At 61.1% G+C, this 22,365-nt stretch overlaps 1 protein-coding gene across 3 annotated transcripts in view; it reads left to right on the top strand.

Annotated features, from left to right (window-relative positions):
- The window catches only part of PTPRN2 (protein tyrosine phosphatase receptor type N2), a 688,130-nt gene that overhangs the window by 638,876 nt on the left and 26,889 nt on the right, over positions 1-22,365 (top strand). For all 3 annotated transcript variants that reach the window (XM_059172404.1, XM_059172405.1, XM_059172403.1), the window contains 2 exons: positions 7,079-7,152; positions 12,897-12,974. In XM_059172404.1, coding sequence (XP_059028387.1) covers positions 7,079-7,152; positions 12,897-12,974 — 152 coding nt within the window. The remainder of the gene's footprint in view (positions 1-7,078; positions 7,153-12,896; positions 12,975-22,365) is intronic.

Raw genomic sequence — 22,365 nt, 5'->3', positions numbered from 1 at the left:
TCAGCATGGGTGCAGGTGGGACTATGCTCTGGGGGCAGCTGTGCTCCCCACAAACCCAGCTCTGTTGTTCGAATGTGTGTGTCTGCCAGCCCCGGGGCTGCGGGAGCCGCGCCCTCCGCCACCTGCGGCCGTGCATCCCCTCATCCTGGCCACGTGTGTGCCGTGGTTCCGCACACGAGCAGAGGGGCATCCGTGGATGCCAGCTGCAAGACTCAGCAGAATCGTGCAGATGACATGGCTGTGCTCGCGTGGCGTCTGCTCTCGTCACGGGTGTGCGTGCGGCCCTGTTCCCACGAGATGCCAGCCGCACTGCCTCCCTCGGCTCTGCCCTCCGCATCGGATGTGGCGCCCTGCAAGTGTGCTCGGCAGCCAGGGCCCCGACACCAGCGTGGGAAGAGCGCTCCTGCCACCCGCCGCGGCGGGCCACCCGCACGTCCCGGCAGGGCCAGTGCCCGCTCCCCAACTCGGCCAGGGCTCCAGGTGCGACCCCACGTCCTTCTGCCGAGCGCTCTCGGAGAATCCGGATTCTCTCCCGCTGCCAGCACCCCTTCCTGATGGTCTTGCTGCGAGAGACGGGGAAAGTGCGTTAGAGAACACGCAACAAGCCTGGCAAGGGGAAGGCCAGTCAGTTGTGCGGAAGCTGTAGCGGGACGGAGACCCAGCTCCCCGTGTGCGGCCCGGGGCGCCCCAGACCACAGGCCACAGCAGCGACAGCAGGCGGCAGTTCTCGGCCCCGGGGCCGACGTCGGAGGCTCTCAGGGAGCCCCTGCTCCAGGCTTGGCTCTGCGTCTCCCACATTGTCTTCCTTCTGCGACCGCCTCTCCGTGTAAGGACACCAGACACTCCACGTGGGGCCCGAGCGCCCTGGGGTGGGGACGCCAGCAGACAAGGGTCAGTCGGGTCAACACTTGACCCCACAGGGGCCGGGTGGTCAGTGCAAGGCCCCAGACACCGGGAACCCCTGGGTCGGTTCCTGCTTGTGCCGTGCTCTGCACACACGCCGTGCACACAGGTGCTTGTCCCCGGGCTGTGCGGTGGCGGGTGAGGCCCGTGCACAGCTGTCCTGCCATGGACCGGCCCTCGTCCTCTGCGCTGTCATTCCCCTGGAGAGCAAGCTGCCCATCCGATATGGGGATTGGTTTCTGAGAGACCAGTGGCAATGTGGCCGCCACAAGGCCGACCAGGCCGTCCTGGGGCTCCGAGACCTCCCCTGGCTGCATCCAGAGCCGGAGGCCGACACGAGGCTCTGTGCTGGGTGACGGGCAGGGGGGAAGGATGGGCCGCGTTCCCTCTCCAGCTCTGGATGCGGGAGGGCGCCCTGACTGGGGTCCCACCACAGAGACCACCCAGACGCAGCATCGTGTGCGGACCCGAGGGGCGCTGAGCGGAACCCTGTTGCTTTCTTCTGGAGGTTTGGAGACCTTTAGAGTTTGAGCTGAGGGTTTCCAGCACGCTTACCGAGAGCAGAGCGCCTGCTTACTTACTGAGGAAGGGAAGGCCACGGGAAGATGCTTGAACCAGCCTTTCTGGGGGACTCACGCTTGAGAGCAGCCCTGTTTCCTGACCTCACTGTGGTCTTCCACTTCCCGGGTCTGCAAAGAAGCACACTGTAGCTTGTAGCTTGTAGCTACTCAGTCTCGAAACCAGTCTGCAGACGTTTATAGCTTTGCTCAACAATGCCAAGTCCAAATCAGCAAGGACATTGCCATGCAGAACTGGCCGGGATCGCTAGACCAGCTTCAGCGGCTGGGAGCTGGCGGCAGCACAGCGCTGTAGGCAGTGTTCCCAGTGCGCCAGACGGTCCACGGACCCGCGAAATCTGAGGAGAAACTGGGGGCCGTGGACGCCGCTGAGCTTCCCTGGATAACGGGTCTCCGTAAAGACTCAGAGCCCCGACTCCACAGCACACGGCACTGGGGGTCACCGGACATACCGCATTTCTGCCAGCCACACCGCCGAAGTTCAGGGAACAGCAGCCAGCAGGGGAGAAAGTCATGAACCAGTGGGAGGCCCCACGGGGACGTGGGCAGAGCACTCGGCGAAGACTTCCCTCACGCGGTGCCAGTGTCCACCAGGACCCCACACGTGCCTCCTCTGAAGGCAGTCAGTGTCCAGGAACACGTCTGCTCGTGCTGTGAAGGTGATCGACCACGTGGATCAGCTCACTTGGCACGAATGACGTAAGCAGGAGCCTAAAGAAACAGGACCCTAGTGCCGCAGGACAGGTTAAGGAAGCCTCCCCACGCCGTCCTTGAACAGCTCACGTGGACACGTCCCTGATGACGGCGAGAGCGGGGCGTGCCCACTTGCGGCTCGGCCACAGGCCTCCAGATGTGCCCTGGGCTGCCTTCACATGCTCTTTGTCCCACTCATAATCAAGAAGAACTTCTAGAACTTGTTTCTTCTGTTGGCATTTACGAAAATCAGTTCAACCTAAAATGGGGACAAAGACCCTCTGCTATCCGTGGCACCGCATTCCCGGAAGAAGAAAGGTGTGTGTGTGTGTGTGTGTGTGTGTGTGTGTGTGCGCGTGTGTGTGTGTGTGAGAAACTACTCTTGAGCAGAGAGCGCGGAAGACGCTTGAGCAAGGAGTTGAGCAAAGAAACGTGCCCTACACGTGTAGGTACCAAGTTTCCTCTTGGTAGGTGTCTTTCTCCTCCCCTCCCTGACAAAGCTCACTATTGTGGCCCTCATGAGAGAAAACAGCTCCATCTTCGGGCCTAATACAGACAGGAGGACGCTGAGTTCCCATTTCCTGGCTCCCGAGCGGGGTCTGCGAGAACCAGAGAACACATGGCCTTCTCAGTCAAAGGGCAGATCCCCAGGTGGCTACGCGACCTCGCTCCGCGGTTGGGGCCCCCATGTCTACTCCCGGGGCAGGGGTGCGTGTTCCCACGGGCCGTGCTCAGTCAGGGGAGTACAGGCAAGGGCGAGGGAGCCTGTCCCGCGCCTCCGGCGTGCTCAAGTGGCCTCAAGGGACCCTGCGATCCTGCCGGGCCACACAGACTGGAGGCAGCCAGACTCCGCTCGATGGCAGCTTGACGTCCTAGCGCTCACTGACCCCCATGTCAGCCGTTTTAAAAAGACGAAGAGGAAAAAGCAAACCACAAGATAGTTGAGATTTGCCCAACCCATCGAAGCCCCCCGGCAACGGCAGCGTCCCTCTGCTGGGCTCCAACCCTTCCGGGGCAGCTCCGGCTGCTTCAGAGGGAGGTTCGGATGGCCTGATCTTATTTTTAAAGATGTTATTATTAACTTATTTGAGAGAGAGTCAGTGAGGGAAAAAGAGAGTATGAGGGGAGGGAGGAGCTGGGAGCCCGACATGGAACTCGATCCCGGGACCCCGGGCTCATGACCTGGGCCGAAGGCAGACGCTCGACCTATGAGCCACCCGGCGCCCCCGCATTAAAAACAAAACCAGATCACCGTTATCCTTGAAATGAGCGTGTTGCTGCCAAAGTCAGGTGTGTGGTGGAGGCAGCGGAACTCTGAGGCGGTCGCGGTCCTTGTCCCAGACTCAAAGGCGGCTCGGAAAGCGCGGCCCAGAGGAAGCAAGCACGGCTGAAACCGCGCTTCCCGGGGCCGCTCGGAGCGCAGCCCGTCCTCTCCGCCGGGCTCGGGCGCGCCAAACGGCCTGTCTCCTCAGCCGTCCGCATGGAGGGTGCAGCCCGACGTGAAGGGCACCCAGCGGCCCCCAGGCCTGCACCTGTCCGGCTGGGTAATGTCTGGGGCCTTCACAGCGTGCCCCCTGAGGCCAGAAATCGGGGGCTGCGGTTCTTCCTGCCTAGACCCCTCCCTAGGCCCCTTCACCCGTGGCCCTGATCTTTGTAAAAGGTTCTCGGACCATCGGGAGGGATCCCACTGCTGCGATCAACGGCGCCAGAGGTTGGCTGTGACAAACCTGTTTCCAACATGGCAGGGCCCCCAGAAGGCTCTCTGGAACCCTTTAGAAGCAGCCAAAAGTGCCGCTTTTTAAAAAGTCCAGAATCCTGTGTAGGCTGCAGCGGGAGACCCAGAGTGTCCTGCAGAAACTGCGCCCGTGTCTGAGCAGCACAGCACGGTCTCTAGCCTGACGTGTGCATGAGGCACCGCCCTGCGTCCCCTGGGCTTGCGGAACCTTCATGGGCGTAATGTAACGGGGGCCAGGCTCAGTCTGCTGGCCGCGCAACAGGCCAGTAAGCCGAGAGGCAAGGTGGTGAGGGAAGGAAAGCGACTTCATCCAGAAACCCAGCAGACCAAGATGGCAGCCTGTCATCCTAAAGAACCAAATGGCCTCGCACAAACACAGGCTTCTTTCATGTTGGGACAAGGGGATGCCAACCAGTGCGGCCACTCTGGAAAACCGTGTGGAGGTTCCTCAAAAAGTTAAAAATAGAGCTTCCCTATGACCCAGCAGGTGCACTCCTGGGTATTTAACCCAAAGATACAGACGTCGTGAAAAGAAGGGCCATCTGTACCCCAATGTTCATAGCAGCAATGGCCACGGTCACCAAACTGTGGAAAGAACCAAGAGTCCCTTCAACGGACGAATGGATCACGAAGATGTGGTCCGTACACACAATGAGTATTACTCAGCCACCAGAAAGGATGAACACCCAACTTTCGCACCGACATGGACGGGACTGGAGGAGATGGTGCTGCGTGAAGTAAGTCAAGCAGAGAGAGTCAGTGATCACATGGTTTCGCTCATACGTGGAACGTAAAGACTAGTGCGGAGGATCATGGGGGGCGGAGAGACAACAGGTGGGAAGAAGTCAGAGACGGAGACAAGCCATGAGAGACCCTTGACTCTGGGAAACAGGGTTTCAGGGGGGAGGAGGGTGGGGGAGGGGCCCGCGGGGGTCGGGCACGAAGGACGGCACGTGTTGTGACCGGCAGTGGGAGTTACGCGCCACTGGTGAACCACTGAACGCTACGCCTGAAATAACGATGTTCTACATGTTGGCTAATTGAGTCGAAATAAAATAAGGAGACAGAAGAGGAAGGGGAGGGGGCTGGAGTTCGAAGGTGACTGACGGCTGCCGGCATCCCAGGGCCAGAAGGGGTCGGGGCGGGGGACGCTGAAGCTTCTCTGTCCCGGTGGCTGGATCTGTGCGGCGAGGCACCGGCCGTGAGTGTCCTGTAACCCTTGGACACAGCGACTTCCGCACACACTTCGTATGTCCTTGGGGGCGAGTGGGTTTCGGGGCGGTTTGCCTGAGTCTCAGCCGTCAGCCAGCTTCCTTCAGTGACTGCGCGAGCGCGCAGGGCTGAGCAGAAGCTTCCGAGCTGCGGGTCTCAGCTGCGGGAGAGGCGGGAGCAACACGGGGCCGGCGCCCTGCGTTTAGCCTGCACAGGAGGGTTTGCGGCGTATGTAGGTGTCAGAGTTGACCGAATTTTCTGGTCAATTTTATTTCAATTTCCTGCCACGGCCAATTTTCACTGTCTCAAGAGTAAGTGTGTGCAGGATCCCGAGGCGTTGAGCACCTGGGGTTTTTGTATCATTACTCACGCCGTAGGGGCCGCCCCCGCAGCTGCCGTCATAAACGCCTTCCGAGCACCTCTGGGTAGAGACCTTACGCGGACGTCAGCCTGTCACGCAGCGCGTCGCCCGTCCTCATCTCTCGACGTTCCTCATCTATCTCATCTTTACTGGAAAACAGCTAACGTCAGGATCTCAGGAGAACCGACGGGATGACGTCCCGTGCAGCGGACTCGCCAAGTTTCCAAGCCCCAGAGTTGTTGACAAAAAAAATTTTTTAAGTAAAACCTTCTAGAGAAATGAAAGACGTCTAAACCGCGGCACGGTCTGCAGGCTTCCCTGCCGACTGCCCGAGCGGCTCTCCGGGTTGGGGGCCCGGAACGGACACTCTGTGGGGTGCGGGGCTGAGGTCAGACACTCACAGTCCCTGGCTTCCAAGGCACCAGCCAGCTTGTCTTTCGTTTCTCAGAAGAAGGTGGGGCTGTGTGTGGCGCCCGGAGGCACTGACTGGAGCCCAGAGAACAGGCTTGAGCCGCCAGGTCTGGGGCCTTCAGTTCTCAGCTGCGCCTCGCGGAGGACGGAGAAGGAGGCCGCAATCCGGGGGAGGCAGGAGGAGGAGGGGGTGTCGTGGGTGTCCCTCCCCTGAGCCTGTTACAGTCCCAGCAGGCACCACCCTGCTGCCCGCCACCCCTCCTCCGCGTCCCGCTGTGGGTGCAGCTCGGGAAGTTCCCGGAAATAGGCAAAGAGGGATGTCACTGTGCGCAGGCGGGTGGTTATTCCAGAATCAGGATGAAGACTAATTCATGGGCCCAACGCACTAAGCGGTGGCGATCCCGCGGCGCTGATCCCGGGAGGCGTCTGGTTGCCACGTCCGTCAGGTGCCCGCGTGCTTGAGGCCTTCCCTGCACAACCCCTCTTCCGTCTTCAGCCACATTTTCTATTTCTTCTGTTCTTTCTTTAAAAGAAAACTGTGGGGGCACCTGGGTGGCTCAGTGGGTTAAGCCTCTGCCTTCGGCTCAGGTCGTGATCTCAGGGTCCTGGGATCGAGCCCCACGTCGGGCTCTCTGCTCAGCGGGGAGCCTGCTTCCTCCTCTCTCTCTGCCTGCCTCTCTGCCTGCTTGTGATCTCTCTCTGTCAAATAAATAAAATCTTTAAAGAAAAGAAAAGAAAACTGTCGTCTCCAGAGCGGAACAGTTTCCAGACCACAAAATTGTATACAGAGGACAGTTGCCTGATTCCTGGGTATTCACGTGGAAACGTGTCTGCTGTGTGCGGCCGCATGCGTCTGCTGGCTGAAGGGAGACCCCAGAGAAAATCCTGCAGCGGAACCCCTGACCGCGGTGTCGGACTCTAAGAAAAACCCGGAAGACCGCGTTCTGCCGGACGAACCGCAGTGTCCCCGCCACACCCCCTGCTGCTCCACCCCGAGGCTGAAGGAGCGTGAATGGAGGACGGGGCAGGGGATGTGACCCATAGTGGCCTCCGCAGAGCCCCAGGGAGGGACAGCAGCATGGCAGCTGGCAGCCCTCGAAGGGCATTCGGTGTCTGCTGTCCCCTTAGGTGGCCCCTGGGGACACCGGCCTGTGCGCTCCTCTAACTTCCTGTCTTTGCTTGCAGACGATCACTCCAGGATCCTGCTGAAATCCGAGAACAGCCACAGCAACTCGGACTACATCAACGCCAGCCCCATCGTGAGTACCTGCCCCGGGGGCCCCACCCATCTTCAGTCACGAGCCTCCATGGTGTCAGCCGGGTGACTAGTCAGCTAGTGGTTTGTCTTGACCGGGTGACCTGCCTCAGCCGGTGACTAGGGAGCCAGGTAGTCTCAGCCAGGCACCGGGCTCAACCAATGACTGGTGAACCAGGTCATTAGTATTTGCCAGCCAGCTAGGCTCCACCTGGCCGTTAATCCTAACCAGGTGAGTCCTCTCAACCAGCCGGCCTGGGCCGGGGCCTCCCCAGGCAAGAGCAGTCCTGGGCCCCCTGGCTTAGGGGCCCAGCAAGAGCGGCCGCTGGTTTTCTGACGGGAACCCACGGCTTTCAGGAAAATCTGGGGCGTTTCTCCCTTCCAGACCCACTTGTTCCCTGTGTGTTCCGGGGCAGCAGAGACAATCAGCCCCCAGCCCCACCCTCATGGAAAGGCTGGCGGCACCAAGGCAGACGCACGGGCTGGTCCCTGCGGCTGTTTCCGGGTGCAGCCCCCAGGACAAGCAGCGAGCCGTGCGCGGGGTGGTGCCTCCCAGGCCAGGCATCCTACGAACAGAACCCCTGGGGACCCCCGTGACCCACAGCACCCAGAGGATCCCGCGCAGCCCACGCCAGCGTGAGCCCCCGGGAGAGCGGTGGGAGGGGGGGTCGGAGCAGCCGGAGGGGACGGGTCAGAGGCCTGCACGGTGCGCAGCTGGCTTCTCAAGGTGAAGTCCGAGTGATCCAAGTGGGAGGCTGGTGACACGCGCCTCCGCGGCTGAGTGTTGGGCAGCGTGGCTGATGGCAGGGACTGGGAGTGAGCAGGGATTTCGGGGGGACACTGGGTGTGTCCCTCCCTGCCCCTCCCCCCATAAACGGTGGCATCGACGTTTGTCACCAGGGAGGCGTCGGGACGTCTCAGGAAAGCCTCAGATTGCGTTCAGGGGAGCACTGCGAGGAGCGTCCCAGCTCGGGGGGCTTGCCGGTGACCTGGGGGGGCCGAGGGAGGTGGTGACGCGTCTGGGTTGGGGACACACCCTGCGGCATCCTGACAAAACCTTGCGTTCTGGCAGTAGCAGGCTTTCCCTGAGGACGTTCACCCTGTGATTTCAGAACCTTCTAGTAGCTGCTGGTTCCGTGTGTCTCCGGCCCGCCCGGCATATAAGCGTACTCCTAGGAGCCCAGGGTGCCGTGGGTCAGAGACCGTCCCCTGGCCGTCATGGTGCACAGCGGGAGCACAGCGTAGCGTCCTCACCGTGAGAAAGCGGGTTAAGGGCTGGTCCATTGCTCGGTCTCCTCCCTCTGAGCCCAGACCTCAGCTCCCGCGGTTGCTGGTAAGGAGTGGCTGTCCCCACCGGTGCAGGGAGACCGCAAGGACTGGCCGCACCCGTGTCTTCCAGGTTCCCATCCTGAGCCAGTCTCTCAAAAAATGCCCCGCTGGGCTCAGTAGTTTCTGTCAGTGCTAATTCAGAACCAAGTCAAAGCCTCACGGGTGTGCAGCCTCTCCTACGGGTAGAGCGGGGTTTCTGGGAGGCCGCGGTGAGGGCCCGGACGTGGTCCCCCGCGGCAGGCCACAGTGCCGGCAGCATAGATCTGCCTGGAGCACCGTGTCCCCCTGCTGGGCTCCTCGTCCCGGCCGTGAGGCATGTGACTGGGCCGGGAAGAGAGCCGAGCTGTTATTTTCAAGCTAAAAGGTGAGCGTTCAGAGTTGGGGCGCGTCCAGCCTCCCCACACTGCCCCGCCTATTTGACGGGTTCCAACGTCCCACTGTCCCACCGCCGGTGATCTCCAGCTGAAGAGAAGTGTCTGTGCGGAAGCCGTGTCCTCCTCGGACACGCCTGGCGCTCCCATGGGGCCCGAGCTGCTCCCACACCCTGCACCTCCGTTGTGGGAAACACAGGATGACACCCCCAACCCTGACCCCACGGGGCGGGGCTTGGGGCGGGAGGCGAGGCCAGGAGAGAGAGGGGACTTGGGCCATCTTTCATGTTTCCCCTTCGTTTCACGCCACAACTCTCCTTCTCCGCATTTGGGTCGTAAGAATGAACCGGGGCACCTTTCTGAAATGACCGGGGGGAAGCGATGACCACCTTCCCAGCTGCGCTTGGACGGGGACGACCCTGGCTGTGCCACGACATCCGTCGTGTTTGTCCGTCGTCCTCACTGAAGTCATCCACGCGCCAGCCATGGGGGGCGTGGCTTTGAGAGCAGGTTCTGGAAGTAAACGGGATTTACGTGCTCCCGCCCAGCGGGGGGGGCGCGGGGGGCGCCCGGCTTTTCCCAAGGATGAGCACTGAGGTGGGTCGTTAACACACCCGCCGCGCCATGAGCTCGAAACACCACACGCTGTGACCAGGGACGGGTCTGAAACTGCCCCCACTTGAAAATAAACTTCCTCTTCCTTCCGCTGTGTACGGAGGGAGATAAAGTTGTTGAATGTTTTAATTCAGAGCACATTTAACTAACGTGACGGGCGCACCTGGACCCCTCTGGAAAGGGTGACCGGTGCAGTGTCGTGAGTATCATAGAAACGGGCCAAATACGGGAGCCGACTCTCTGGTTCTCGGAAAACACTTACACACAAGCAGCTCTGTGTGTGTTTTACTTTATAATTTACTTGAATCCCAACTCAGAAGAAAAAACTATGAAAACAGCTTCAGTGCCTAAATCAGCCTCTCTCACATCAACCACGGGAACGACCGTTTCTCCGCGAATTGCCCTACAAAGACTGGGTATCTAGAAAATGGACTTGAAAACTCTGGCTTCACACTCACTTGTTTTGAAGAAAATGGCCTGTGAAGTCTGCTCTAAAGTTTAGAGAAAACAGATGCAGGGGCAGCCGGATAGGAACAGATAAGGAATATGTGCGCGTTTGCGCTCTGAGAGCTCGGGGTGAGAGGCCTGGCCCTGCTCCCCGGGTTGTGGTCAAGACGAGCATTGTGCCGGACGGAGCTGGCTGTCCCCGCAGGACGCAGCAGCAGGCAGCCCGCCAGCTTCTCCCCCGAGCTCTCCAGGCTTCAGGACGTGGGTCCCTGGTCTTGGCACACTCAGTGCTTGAGGTTAAAAGTCTGTTTTGTTCGTACGACGGGGGACACTGCTGCGGAGTCTGTAACGCAGGTTAGAGCTTCTGAAAGCCACTCGCACCCTTTACTAACTGGCATTGCACAGCCTGGAGCGGTTGGCTAGGACGGCTTTGCGGGGCCTGTGCATTTAGAAATTCGAGGGAACACACGTCTCTGTGTGCCAGCCACATGGGCAGTGGATTCAACACAGTCCGTGAGAGCTACATGGTGGTGTGAGTCGTACTTGGGACCCGGCACCCCATGGCCCTCACCTGCTATGCAGTCACTGGGCATAAGTCGTGTCTGATTTGGGGGGCCATTCTGTCTCTCACAATCCACGGGGGAGAAGGCCACCTGAGGGCGTGGTGCGAAGCGCACAGGCTTTGACCGGTAGCCTCAAGGTTACCGGCAACACCCGCCCACGGCATGCACAGGGGAGTCCGCACGGGAGGCACGTGGCTTCCCAGAGCCGACGGGCCGCGGGCTCATGTGTGCAGCCTCCCCTCCACCCTGCCCCGCCTCACGGCCCTGACCGCGGGGCCCAGACAGAGCCGCTGACTTCCAGATACGTGTGAACAGACGTGCACACGAGTGACGTGCTCCCTGCCAAGAACAGGGGAGCACCTCCTGCCTTGGAAATCTTAAATATACGCTCCTGTTCACTTAGTCAAGTATCTGCTTTACTCTTTTTGGGTTAAAGATTGCACAGAACTGTGAGAAGGCCTTCTGTTGCCTGATACTTGCTGCACACACAAAGCACTTCTGCCCAGAGTTATTTTCTCTTCAACAGAATGTGCACAGCGTGAAATCCTAATCGTCTGTGAGTTACTGCTAAACGGTGGGTGACACATTCCCACTCTGTGATCGTTACCCTGTCCGCTGTCTCCCAAGTGGCAGTCGCGTGGCCGTGGCCCGGGGCACTGGGAGACCATGGGCCTTGTCCACGCCACCCTGCCACAGCGGACCACGGACGCCAGCCACAGTGGGTCGCCTGTTGACCCTCCTGAAGCCCTGCTCGGGTTGTTACTGTTGATCACAGATTTCCCAGTTTGAAAGCAGCTACGGGTGCAGGTTGAACACACTGACCATTTTTAAATGTGGTGCTCTCGAAATTGCTTTGGGCAAAAACCCACATTTGAAAAGGAGGCGGGGTTTGACTTCTCACGCAGAATCGTTTGCTGGAAAGAGACGGGGGGTTTGTACATGGCTGTCGCCCCCACAAATGCGCGTTCTGAAAACGAGGTCCGGTCTTAATCGGGACTCACAGACCGGAGGCAGAAAAAGCATTTTCCCGCCCAGCCCCCGCCGGCGTCCCACGGTTGTTCCGTGGGACTGACCCGCCTCCGCTCTTCCAGGGGCCGCGCAATCCGAGGTGGGCCCCGTGCCACGTGTGCTGACGGCCGTTGTCTCTGCGAGGACGCCCCAATGCCGAGCCGGCGCCTCCGCAGCAGTGTCAACCCCAGGGCGGGGCCGGGCCTTCCCGCGGCTGTGGGGTGGACAGCCGACACCCCCGTGGGCTGCCACACAACCACATGTGGTTGAAAACGCCTCCTGTCTTCATTGTACTGGGAAATGTCTTCTTACGGTCTTTAAGCACAGAGGACTGTGAATCTCTCCTTAAACCCTGGTATCTGGAGAGTTTAGCTCCAGACGGGACAGAATCAGGGGCGGACCTGGAGTGGACGCCTGGCGCCGAGGTGAGGCTCCAGCGCGAGGCCCAGTCCGCTCCCCATGTGCCGTCCGTTCGGGGTGCACAGGGGGCCAGGAAGTCCCGGGAGGGAAGGGGCTGTCCGTTCGACCCTCAGACGGCAGCTCCCCCCAGTTTCCTTCTCCAGGCTTTGTTCCTTGGGTCCCTTTCTCCCTGCGCTCTCCTGCTTAGACGTCTTTGAATTAAATGTCCTAAGGAAGGTACTTGAAGCCAGACGCCCTCTATCGCAACCAGCAGGCTGTGCTTGGACAGACCACCCCGCCAGAACGCCCACCACGGCGTATTCTGCTGTTTGTTTGTCTTCAGCCCCGTGCCTGGCCCTGTAGGACTGGAATGGGAAATGCGCGGCCGGAAGGCTGGGCTCATCGGTGGCGGAGGGCTCGCACCCCACTCTCGCAGGCCCCCAGTCTGACCCAGGTGCCGGCACCCCTTTCCGGGTAATGGGAACCAGCGTCCGTGTGAGAGGAGCTAACTTTTTGTGGGAGGCAGGATGCACGCGTCCATTCATTCTTCCGGGACCCTGAAGGGGGTCCCATGGGTCTGGCCCCCGGCTTCACCTCTCCCAGCCCCACACCTGCGGCTCCCACAGGTGCTTTTTGGCCACACCCCTGCATGTGGCCTGGGGTACCGGTGCGGGCAGCTCACACGGCAGGTGGCCGGGGCCGAGGCTCCTGGCCAGGGTGGAGGCCACGCATGCTGGCCCATGGCTGGGTGGTCTAGAACCCTGGCATCCCGGCACACGGCGCCGTGTGAGCGCCCCACCTGTCTTCGCCCAGGGCCACAGGGCTCCGCCGAGGTCCAAGCACTGTCGCAATCAGGAGGGACAGCAAGGAAGCCCGGCCTGCTCTTCTCACTCTGCGACCCCAGGGCCGGCATCCGGCCCGGGACATGCCGCCTTCACCTCCTGAGGCGTGTTCTCTTTCCTGGTTGTTTCCTAGGCTTTCGGCTCATCTTTGTTCCCCTAATCTCGTCTCTGCAGATGGATCACGACCCCAGGAATCCTGCCTACATCGCCACCCAGGGACCGCTGCCTGCCACCGTGGCCGACTTCTGGCAGGTGAGTCTGCGGGAGTCAGAACTTCTCTGACGATGAGACCTTGACAGACGGGCCGCGAGGGATGGCTTGGACCCGATTCGGTAAATGTCAGCGTGTTTCTAGAGGCATTCGCCCAATGCTACTGATTTATGTGGGTCCTTCAATGGTTTGTTCTCGATCTTCCTGTTTTTCAAGACTTGAGAGAGTGAATGCTTTAAAGAGCCTAACTTTTCTAAGCACTTTAAAATTTTGTTTCATGAAATAGAAGGAAATGGAATTAATAAGTGTTTAAATTACTGCATTCTGTCCGAATATGTCCCTTGTCCATGGTTCTCTCCCTCTGGAGGTAAACAGCGGTGTCAGATTACAGCTTCTCGTCCTCATAGACTCTGTGTCCTGCATTTTAAGGGCCCGGCTAGTCTGTTCCGTCCAGCAGAGTCCTGGGCGCCCAGACGGAGGCTCAGCCGCTGAGTCAGCATGAGCGCCGGCCCCAGAGGCCAAGGGGCCTCCCCTCCTTCCCTCCCCGCGTCCTGCTCCGGCCTCTGCCGGGCCACAGAGCTAAGGGGGAAGGGGCTCTGCACGGAGGCCTGGTCACGCCAACTCCCCTGTGCGTCAGGCACACCGCTGTCCCCAGCCCTCGCGGGGACATCCAACCAACCGCCCAGCCGAGCCCGTGCAGGACAGAGGTGAGGGGTGAGCAGACGGAGCGCTGGGTGGGCGGCAAGCCCCACCCCTGGCAGCGTGGCCGCGCGCTCAGACGGGGTTAACTCGGACCCCCGCTGGTGACGCCGGCGTCCAGCGTGGCAGTTCTAAGAGCAAAGGCCTTCCGGGCTGACGGGCTCCACACTTCTGTTCCCCAGAGTCTCTCGTTCTGCTCCCCAACAGGCCGTCGGTCCCCTGCAGCCTCCGCACCTACAACAGGGCACGGACCCGGGGCGGGGGGCTCTGGAGAACTTGAAGGAGGGTCCGGGACGCGCCCCCTGCCTTCTCAGCCTATTGATCCCGGGGACCCTAGCTCACTGCGGCCGCCACGTAGAACCAAGATCAGAGCGTGTCCGTGCAGCCCGGGCTATGCCTCGCAGCCGTCACACTGCTGAAGAAAATGAACCAACGGAGCCTCAGGGTTCTGTTGTCCAAACCTGTAACCGCGGCGAGGAGCCGCTAAACTCGCGTTAGGGCCGTGGGAGGACCAGCGGGTCCCGAGCCACGAGATGCCGACGTTCACCCACGTCACACCCAGAGAGGCCATGCGGCCAGCGTGGGGTGCCTCCCTGCTCGGGGAGCTCGGCACCCATGGGCCACCTGCTCCGGGGGACCTTCGGCAGAGGCTCAGCTGAGGTTCACGGGAGCCCACGACCATCGCTCTGCTCGGAGAACATCCCCGATGCGCCACTGCCGTCCAGCTCCAGCCGCCTCCCCGGCTTCCGATGCTCAGGAGGGGGGCAGAGAACATTCCAAGTTGTGTGCTGGAGGACGGAGTCCTCAACCTAGACCCGCCATCCGCTTCTAACAACCCTGAGGGGCCAGCCGTTGCTTCCCACGTGCGAGTCTTCTGGAAGGCACAAGGGCACTTGCCAGCAGTAACAGCCGGCACATCCACAGCCACTTACCGTGGACCAGGTCCCACCCAGAGGGTAGCGTGTGTGTGGAAACCATCTTTGCCGTCATAAAACGACGAGGCCTCCACTTTGCCCAGGTCGTGTGGCTTGTGGACGCGAGCACCGCGGTGTGTCTCTTGCCCCTTGTTCCAGACAGACGTGGTTGTTGGGGCGACCCTCGTCATGTCACCGGGTCTGCAGGGCGTGGGTCGCTCTCCAGAGTGCCTGGAGGGCTGACATTCAGGAACAGAAGGAGCCGTCTTAGATGCAGCAACGGGAGAATCCGGACCACGGGCGGGATCACAGCCCTAGTCAGGCTGCTCAGAACACGCCAAACGTAGCATGTGTCCCAGGACAAGAAGGCTCTGTGGGTGACCGGCGCACACTCCAGGGTTATTGTACACGACGGCACGCAGGAGCCGCTGAGAAGTCTGTCGTAAAGAAACTGTTCGACTCCAGACACCCTGGGGCTAGACACCACGTCACGGGGAAGGCGGGGCACAGCGGCTCCAAGGCTGCCGTGACTGAACAAAGTAGCCCAGAGAAGCCCTGACACCAGGCACGGGCAGGACCGGTTCCACCCGGAGCCTCTGCGGGGGGACCTCCTCATGTCTCTGTCTCCAGCTTCTGCTCGTGGCCAGCATGGCGGGGCGTGCCCTGGCCCGTGGACACATCGCTCCCCCTGCCTCCATCCACGGGGTGAGCCCCCACAGGGTATCTGTGTTTCTGGCTCAAATTCTGCTCCTCTTCCAAGGTCGCTGGTCATTAGACTAAGGGTCCATTCTGGCCAGTGTGCCTCGCCTTGAACGCACCTGCAGAGGCCTTATTTCCAAAGAAGGTCGTGTCCGCAGGTTCCAGGTGTGCGTGACCTTTGGGGGACACTATTCCGCGCATTACTGAGAGAAGAGCACTGACTGAGACCGAACACTGCTGCTAAGACAGACGCGTGGCCACCGCAGGAATCCAGAGAGAGGCTGCCGGGCAGCGGGGCAGCGGTTGTCAGCGAGGGGGCCCAAGCCAGGCCCAGGATGTCCAGAACGCGCAAGTCCCCAGGACTGCTCAGTGAACTTGCAGGGGCGAGCGGACAGTCCCGCAGCCTGGGACGGCCCACAGGCCCTGGGAAGCTCGGGCGCCGACGAGCCGTGGGGGGAGGGGAACGTGGGGACGGGCGGGCAGAGGGGAAGGAGGAGAGGCCGGCCGGCCGTGGGCTCGAGCGCTGAGGCGGGAACACACGTCCGGAGCTGGGAGGGGGTCCGCCGCCGTGAGGTGCGGCCCGCGTGGCTCCTTCAAGAGAAAGACGTATGCACAGGGGCCTCCGGAGTCCAAGGGAGAGGAAGGAAGGAGCAGGAAGAGGGAAACCCGCCGCAGACTCACCGCGTGCCTGACCCTGGGCGGGCAGCCACCTTCGCCAGCGCCCCTGACGACCGAGGGGGAAGCTGAGACCCGGGGGGCCCCATACGAGGGCGCGGGGAGTCCGATCCAGGGAGACAGGAAGCAGAGGGGGGGTGCCAGGGGAGCGGGATGGAGCTGGTGTTTAACGGGGACAGTTTGGGTTCGGGAAGACAGACGTTCTGGGATGGATGGTGGCCACGGGAGTTCTTAATGCTGCGTAAGTCTGCTTGTGGGAATGGCGGAGAAGGTACGTCCTAGGTTTATTCGACTGCAGTGGGAGAAGATCGTGGTCCCTGTTCTACCAGAAGGCTGGTGCCGGGGGCTAACGACTTCCCCGAGTCCACACAGCCAGCTAGAGGCAGGGCACGACTCAGACCCGGGTCTCCAGAACTCGGGCTTCTTGCTGCCCACACTTCACAGGGAAGACGGCGCCGTGCTGGGGGAGGCGCTGCTCCCGGGCCCGTCCCCTCGCAGAAACGCACGGCAGGCAGCCTCCCCACGGAGACGGTGGGCGTTCGCACAGTTAACATGTTGCTGTCGACAAAGGCGCCGCGTCGCTGGCTCTCGAGGCCCAGAGCAGGTCAGAGCTGCCGGCAGTGAGCTCCGGCCCCCCGAGGCGTCCTGGGGCCCGTGGACGGAGCTCCACGCCCGCTGTCTCCGGAGGAGCGTGAGGACAGCTTTCGCCCAGAGGAGACATCGCTGTGAGACGGGGATGCGGGCAGCCTGGGCAGCGGGAGGAGGGGCCGTCCCGGGGACTTGGCCGGGGGCTATTCCTGCCACGGGCCCCCCTCTTCCCACGGCCACAGTGGAGCTCCCGGCAGACCTGCACACACTCTGTCTCTCCCCACCCAGTCCCGAGGGAAGCCTGATCGGAGGAGCAGGCGACTGCCTCCCTCCTCTCGTATTACAGGGGAAGCTGCCCGAACCGAGTGCTTTCCACGGTGGCCGCGCTGATGCGTCGCCACAGAAAGTCAGGCCACCCCGTTCACCGAGCTCGGATACGAGGGGACGACTTGCAGGTGGGAGCGGTCGAGCGGGGCAGCGGCAGCCCCCGGCCCCGGGACCTGCGACATTCTCCACCGGATGCGGACGGCTGTCTCCCGCATTCACCACAGGGCGGCGCAGCCCAGGGGACACCGGCCCGGCCCGCCAGACAGAGGAGCTCTTTCAGGAGGCACCGGCGGCCAACAAGCATGGATGGGGCGCAGAGTCCACAGCCCAGGGCAGAGGGCCCGCCCCGTGGACGGGGGTCCCGCTGGTGCGCAGCGGGCGCAGACACGGACGCTGTAAGCTACATGTCTCCGAGAAGAAAGCCCTCCCGTCGAGTCCTGTCCCCACGTTCCGAAGGTGCTCCGCTACGAAGCCTTCACGGGGGCTCGCTCTCTTTCCCAAGAGGGATGGGCTGGGTTTCAATAGAGGCCGTCATTGATCGCAGTTCTTGCCGTGGTCCCGTGGGAGCCCAAGACGGCAGACGTTCCCTGTCCCGAACACTCTCCACGGGAGGTCGGGCAGGGGAGGCGAGAAGGGGACTGGGGAGGAAGAGTCACACAAAGCCCGGGTGAGCAGCCTGCATGCACACGGCAGGTCCCCAGAGCCCGGACATGGCCCGGGACCGAGTCTGTGCATCTGCCCTGCCCTCGCGGCCCCGGGCCCGCGCCTGGTGGAGAGCAGAGGGAGGGAGGTGGCTGGTGCCTGGGCAGTCCACTCTGGCCACACACAGCCCTGTCGGAGGCATCACCGTCCAAGCCCACAGGAGCCAAGCCAGTGTCCAGAGAAGCCCCAGCCTGGTCCCCAGGGCCAGCCCCAGCCTCCCCCAGCCCCAGGGCCGCCCCCGCCTCCTCATCCCTCTTCCTCAAGGGAGCACATCACACCAGGGCTCAGGTGAGACGTCGGGCTCCTGGCCGTCCTGAGAGGCCCCACCCGAGAGCCTGAGCTTGTCCCCAAAGCCCCGTCGCCATGTGACGCTCGTGAAGTGCTGTCATCGGTCTTCCCCCCGACACCCTCGGGTCTCCTGCTTCTGGGGCAGCGCGGAGCTGTGGAAGCGGACATTGGCTCCAGAGCCCCATTAGCGTAGGGACTGGCTGGTTTTCAAGCACATTGTTGGGCTAAATTAAAGGAAATACAGGAACTGAGGAGAGTTAATTTCTTGGGAAAACCCCTTCAGTCCCACGCCCGGGACGCGCCAGGACGTTTTACCGCTAATAGGTCATCTCGCCGGACTCCCTGCACACAAGCTCACCACGTCCCCTCCACGTGGGGCTGGAAACCCCTGATCTGCCGAGCGCTCGTGACTCTGCTTACGGAACGCACAGCGGACCCTCGCAGCCTTCGGGCCTCGGCGAGAGACAGATACCCTGAGCGCTTTCTCCCCTTTTTAAAAAAAGATTCATTTATTTGAGAGAGAACAAGATAGCATGAGCAAGACGCAGAGGGAGAGTGAGCAGCCGGCTCCCCGCGGAGCAGAGAGCCCTACGGACACGGGGCTCCATCCCAGGACCCTGAGCTCACGACCTGAGCCGAAGGCAGACGCTTCGCCGATGGAGCCCCCCAGGCACCCCCAGGGCCGCCTGAGTTCCTTTTTCGGCTGGTATTCCAGATCACAGCTGCAAACATCCCGGCTGTTCCGTTTTTAAGTGCGTTCCTGGTTCCCTGTCCCTCCCTCTGTGCCCTCCTCACCCACCTCCACCCGCTTCTCTCCCTCCTCCTCCGGGAGGAAGACAGCAGCAGCCCGAGCCGGCACGCGCATCTAAGCGGACGACAGACGTCGCTCACGGAGGTGAGCAAGGCCAAAGGACAGCGGATGACTCCAAGTGGCGGCGCGCCCTCGGGTCCAGGGAGCGTCCCAGACGTCCGAACACTGACGAGAGCCCGTAAGGACTGCACGGGACTGGATGAAGCGGGCGTGCCGGGAAGCGAGTGCCCTGGCTCTGGGAACCCCTGCGTGACCAGGGTTTGCACCCAGCAGCCTCCAGCTAAGTGTGCCGCGCCGTCTTCCCTAGAGAACGTGTGCCCCGTTCCAGGGACACGGCAGGGATTTCTGACTGAGATGCCTTCTTACGCCTGGTGGGAGGGGTTTCAGAGGTCGAGACTGCCGTGGACGGCCTGTGGGACAGTGGCCACGTGACCAGCTTGGGCGCAGGGTGTCGGCACCCGACATCACGCCGCCAGCGTGGACCGCGTCGTCATCGCCGAGGGAGGCCCACGCGGACGTCTCGTGCGCCAAACAGCGGGTTGGGTGGGTGCGTTCTGAGCTGTGCGCAGAAGACACGACAGAGGTCTCCCCGCCTGTCCCCAGAGTGCCTTGATGCAGAGCCCGTGACCGCAGGAAGCCTGGCGCAGTGCAGGGACGTGGCGTTCGGGGGTCTCGACTGCAGAAAGTGTCCCAGACACTTGTTTTTCCCTTGTGGGTGTGTTTCAGACCATGGTAGAGCCAACGGACGCCAGTGAGCCCGTGAGGAGGAAAACGCAAGCATTACTAAACCTTGTTAACGGACTCCTAAAATGTGAGTCCACTTTCTCTTGGCCAGACTTCAGATATCTCTGCTCAACCTGTAAAAGTAAGTCCAGCACAGAAATGAGCTGCACGGTCAGGCCCGTGGAGGCTACAGCACCCACGAGAAGAGCTGTCCGCCTCACGTGCCCACGGCTCCAACTCCCGTGCACATGGTTCCCGTGCTAAGAAAATGAAAAAAAAAGCCTTTCTGGCGTTGAGCAGGTCCTGGGAGAACTCCTTCCAGGCCTGCCTTAGACAGGATTTTATCTGTCTCCTTTTACAGAAATATTCAAGGGGTCTCTTCTAAACATATGTGTTCTTTTCAGCCAAGCATCCGCTAGAGCTAGGCATGGTCCTGGCTGCTGGGGAGCGTGGAAATGGCGCCCAGACCAGCCTCTGGGCTTCTCAGAGACGCTGGGCCGGTGGGAGAAAGACATGAGCACAGAACAAGGATGACAAAGGTAGAGAGAGACACATCACAAGAGATCTAAGTACAGAGAGCAGTTTTATGCCTTGAGGGAGCGGGCGCCTGGCGGAGAACGTGACCTGGGCGTCCTGCGATTTCGGATGGGTCAGCTTTCCTTTAACCAGGTCTCCGTGGGGCTTTCAAAGAGTTTGGTTTGCTGAATAGTTAGTTTTCAAGACAAACTTTGGACGAAGAGACACTGCGGTTTCTTTCCATCTGCTTTAATTAGGCTTGTCTTTGCCCCTGGAGCTGCGGGCACGCTCATCTGCTGCGTCATCCCGGAGACACAGCCCGGGGCGGGCTCCTAGGGACTGGCGGCCAGTGGTGGCACAGGACATCGGGACCGCTCCCAGCCCTGCAGCGCACCATTGCCGAAGAAGAGTGCGGCCGGGACCAGATACACCAGAGGTCGCCCATGCCACCGCCTCGGGGCGTGAAGCCGCGCCACGAAGGCGTCCCGGGTCTGAGCGGCGGTCCCGAAGCATCTGAGCAGAGGCTCTCCAGCAAGTGGGACCTGGTTCCTCCGAGCACAGCCCTGTTTATACTCAGGGTTCAGCCCTGAAGGCTCATGTTCCATCCACGTTGGTGGCCTCATCTGGATCCGAGGACGGAAGCAGCTGCTTCCCATTTGGGAAAAGTCACCAGACGGAGGGAGCTGCGGGCAGGACGGCAGAGCCCTGGGGCGCACCGCAGGGCGCTGTGCTCACCCGGCTCTCGGCGGTGACTTCAGTTACCTCACAGCCTTCTGACCTGCTGGGTGTCTGGTGAAGGTGCCCAGTAGACTAGGCAGTGACTGGGCGTGTTGCGCTGATACTGGACCGGAAAGTGCTAGAAATCACCATTTCTGGCATCCGCACATCTAGCTCACTCACTCGGCACACGGAGATCCTCGGGGTAGACCACTGCTTCCCGGGAGAGAATGAGGAGGGTGCCCCAGAGAGGGCCCCACAGCCGGGTACCGCCCGAGGCCCGGGGAAGCCGCAGAAGCGGAAGCAGAGAAACCAGTCCCTGTTTCTGGTCCCTCCGGCGTCCTGGATCCCACCGGAGCCCATAATAGCCGTGCAGGTCAGCGGCTGGTGCGACGGGAGAACAGGGCCGGCGGCCCACGCGCGGACTCCCGCCGCCAGCCGGTGGACACACGGAGCCGCCTGATGGCGTGATTTACTCAGTCCTCTTTCTGCCCACAGGCTCGGCGACCTAGAAAGCAATATGATCCCCGAGAGTGCCTCCAGGATTGTTTGCTCAAATTGTTTCATTTGGATTTCATCCCAGCCAGGTCTTCGGAGAGCCAACGGGCTCCTGAACGGAGACGCTCGGTGCGGGCCAGTGAGCAGGGCTGCCCGGCCTGGAGGACCCGTCCTCAAACGAGGGGCTTCCTAACGTCACACTTGGGTGGCAGGAGCCGGATGTTCGATGACTGGTTTACGGTCTAGATCATTGTATTTTTATGACACTCATAAAATCTGTGTTTCTCCTCATTTTCATAATGGCTTCAATGAGCTTCTCCGCCTTCTAAAGACACATTAAACGGTTCTGTGCGGGAGGGACCAATTTAGTGGGGCGGCGACGCCTGAGAGCCGGGAGGGAGACGCACGCCCAGAATTCTCCCCCGCGGCAGGCCGTGCGCCGAGGAGAAGGAAGCCATGTAGCTCTGGGCGAAATTCATATTTATTTCTGGGCTTTTTCATAAACACCGGCAGCTTCCATGAAACTCCAGGGTTAATGAGGCGCTGGGCCGTGCGGGAAAGGCGCCGACCGTTGCCGTCACGGGGAAATATAAATCAGTACTCAAAAAGGGAAACACCGTGGGCTCGTTCCTTATAAAATATCACGTAAAGGGTTAGTGACGTGAACTAGGGAGGAAAAGCGTTTTCTATCTGAGCCATGTGGATTTTTTATGTAATGAGGGGATTCTCGTGGGATCATTCTATCTGTATTTAAAAGAAATACACGCTCTCTTGATACTGAATTTACGTCTAAATGCAGTTGCTTGTGAATATTTCTGTGAAGTCCCCGTAACCCACCGCGGGCAAAGCAGACTCGTCTGGGCTCTGTAATTCAGCAGGCCGACGCGCTCCGCAGCGCCGCCTCTGCGTGGCCCACGGAACCCGCGGTCTCCGTGACGACGCTGCAGTGTTCACACGCGGGGTCACTGCCACTGGGCTGGGAGCTGCAGACGAAGACCTGCGGAGGACCCGGGTGTCTGTCCCCCTCATTTGGGTGTGTGTCCGTCTGTCCGCTGTGGCTTGTAACGTGGCTACTGTGAATTGTGTTCGTGGCCTAGCGTGGCCATATTCCCTGGAGGTGAAAGAAACCCCAGCCACGGCTCTCTGTAAGCAGTCTGCTTCCCATAGGACGGCAGCCTCACAAAGCAAAACGCTTTTCTAGTCATGCAGAACAATGACAATGACCGGAAAACAGGTTCCATCCGCAGCGCCTGCGGGAGCAGACGTGCCCCTCGTG

This window comes from Mustela lutreola, chromosome 4 (genome assembly GCF_030435805.1).
Source record: "Mustela lutreola isolate mMusLut2 chromosome 4, mMusLut2.pri, whole genome shotgun sequence".
NCBI lineage: Eukaryota > Metazoa > Chordata > Mammalia > Carnivora > Mustelidae > Mustela > Mustela lutreola.
The sequence above is the reverse complement of the archived record's forward strand: the minus strand, read 5'-3'. Positions and strand labels throughout refer to the sequence as shown.